Source organism: Crocodylus porosus, unplaced genomic scaffold, assembly GCF_001723895.1.
Source record: "Crocodylus porosus isolate Cpor-Errol unplaced genomic scaffold, CroPor_comp1, whole genome shotgun sequence".
NCBI lineage: Eukaryota > Metazoa > Chordata > Crocodylia > Crocodylidae > Crocodylus > Crocodylus porosus.
Window position 1 is genome coordinate 25,593,042 of NW_017728950.1, and position 2,612 is coordinate 25,595,653.

At 44.3% G+C, this 2,612-nt stretch overlaps 1 protein-coding gene across 1 annotated transcript in view; it reads right to left on the minus strand.

Annotated features, from left to right (window-relative positions):
- The window catches only part of PSD3 (pleckstrin and Sec7 domain containing 3), a 145,993-nt gene extending 144,869 nt beyond the window's left edge, over nt 1-1,124 (minus strand). The window contains exon 1 of the mRNA XM_019554870.1: nt 956-1,124. Within this exon, the coding sequence (XP_019410415.1) occupies nt 956-1,109 (154 nt within the window). The 5' untranslated portion in view covers nt 1,110-1,124. The remainder of the gene's footprint in view (nt 1-955) is intronic.
- Nucleotides 1,125-2,612: the final 1,488 nt, after the last annotated feature.

Genomic DNA, 2,612 nt, shown 5'->3' on the forward strand with positions numbered 1-2,612 from the left:
TCTCCTGCAGGGCCAGGCCATGTCCACTCCAACTGCAGAGCCACATTGGGGATGGGCCTCTTCACCCGTGAGGTCAAGCCATGCACATTTTGGACAGTTCTGATGACAAGAGAAACCTTTTTTTTGACTAAAACAGGCATGCTAGCAAGACAGCTTGAGATTTGTGAGGTTCCTCTTGCCAAGATGCATACAAGCTCCTGCCTCAGAGCATGTTACCTGTCCTGCAGCGAAGGCCTGGACTTGTAATTACCAAAACAGAGAAAAACAAGCATCACAATGCTGTTTGTTACAATTCTTGTCCTTGGGTTATCTACACGCAGAGGAAATGCCCAGTTTTATAGCAAAGAGAAGCAGGACTAACTACTAGGTATTTCCTTTGTTGCTGCCAGAATAGAAATCACTTCTAATACAGAGAGCAGGGGATAAAGCAACTTTAATTTAGCAGTTGTATACAAATTCAAAGTCTTATGAATCTGTAGCTAGATACATTATCAGGCATGAACACTTGATGTGTTTCTGGAATGAATACCCAAAGATTTGGCAGTGATTTGACCCATGCAGGATGAGAAAGCATGGCTGCAATGACTGGCATGGTACAGCTGGCAGAAAGAGTCACTCTGAGATTTACAATATAAATTAGGGGAGGGATACCAAATGAAGAGTTCTGTGCCAGACACAATCACATGGCAATGGTCCTTGCTATCTCAAGAGGAAAGTGGTGTACTGGGTTACAGGACTGCTGTCACTTTTTTATTTCTGATATAGCAAGAAGCAAGCCCAACTGGCAGTTAGGCCAAGGCTCCTCTGACCAGCAAGTCAAGCTTAAAATGCAAACTTAAGCCTCTTGATGCTAGGAGTCCAATGCAAGCAGGCCTTCAGCAACAGACTGTAAGGAATCAGGTCCTGCACGCCCTTTTCACAAGCAGTAAGCAAAAATCCCTATGACACTACTTACCCATTCCTGAAGGTCTTTCTTTGTCTGAACCAAATAAAAAGTTGTATTTGGCCTTGGCAACAGTCTGGGAATGAGCCGATGCATCGTTACTCCAGACAAATGCTTCTGCCTGCAAAGTCAAAGGAAAAAATAACAAGAAAAATGTTTTTCCCATTCAGTTAAGTGTGAACCAGGTTACTAAGAAACCTTTTAAGTTTGTCATCAGGGTGGAATTCATCAAAACCAGTTCCCATTCAGATGTACCTGAATGGGAGGGAGCAGAACACAGCCAATGCTAAGCCTCTATACACTCCTTTAAATAGGAAGAGCAAGACTTTCCAGGAATGACTGGGCAGCCAACCTGCAGCAATTCAAAGAACTACAGTTGTCTGAAGTTGGGTCCCAAATCACTAATCATTTGCAGTGACCTGAATGACGTCACTCATAACTAGAAACTCACATTTGAAAACAGGGTCTCATAACTTACCACCCTCCTAATGCAGGATAGGCTTTTAATTAATGTTGCAGAGTAATTGTTCCACACTGAACTCTGCAACATCAATTAAAAGCCTACTGCTTCTCTTTCGACTGACACTACTTACAGTACAAGTAAGGAACCAGATTTCTTCCCAAACACATGGGACACATCTTTTTGAAAAGATTCTGCTGCTATGGTGAAAAAGGAAAATCTTTAGTTAAAGATACTTCAGTGAAATTTTACCAAAATCCTCTTTCCACTTCCTGAGTATCACAGTTACATCAGTCCCTTCCACGGTTTATGCCGGCAAGGACTTGACACACAGGTACACATCAGAAAAACAGAAAAAACTTGTAACTAAGTTCAAAATACACACTTATTAGTAGCAATCCAGACAAGCAAGTGTTGAAATCAATGGCACATAAAGGCTCCAGCTTGTCAGAAGCAAGGTACCAATAATGCTAGTAAAAGACCTTCTTAGCCCCATCTTGATGGAGCTATATAAGCAGAGAAAAGAACCTGTTTGATGGAATCCTGGCCCTGACAACATTGCTGGGGTAGGATTACACCCACTGGATGCAAGACAGCTAGCTATATGCACAATAGCTCCCATACCAGTCACCAGTCCTGGATGCAGCTCCCTGCACAGCTTCTGGCCACAGACCTGCACGCAGCGCCCTCACCGGGGCTTCCACCCATGTTGCTACCCCTGTGACGCTTCACCTCACACTGAGCTGGCAGGGCTGCCACTGCCACACAGGCATCCCAGGTCTAGCTGTGGGCTGAGCCAAGGGACCTGCTGCAGGCCAGGCCAAAATCACTTCACAAGCCAGATCCAGCCCACAGGCCATCTTTTGACCACCCCTGGTTTAGAGCATCATCTGCTTTTAACTATGCTATACAGGCAGGTAGAATCCAGACAGGAGAAGCATCCATGTACAGAGCCAAGATAGTCAGTACATGAATCAGCTGGAAGGTCCAGGTTTTTTACATGGGCACTTTTGGGGTCACAGTTCTTCCATTCCGAAACCAAACCTGATCTGCTGTGCTCTGTTATCATGCCAGCAAACTTGTTTTGCTGACTCTTGTTTTTGTATACATTTTGTCATAATGCCAAGAAGGAAATTCCAGTGCACTACACCCTAGGCATCATCCAACAATTGTGAGAAATTCCTACTGTTTGACTTGGTAGGCCCAAGA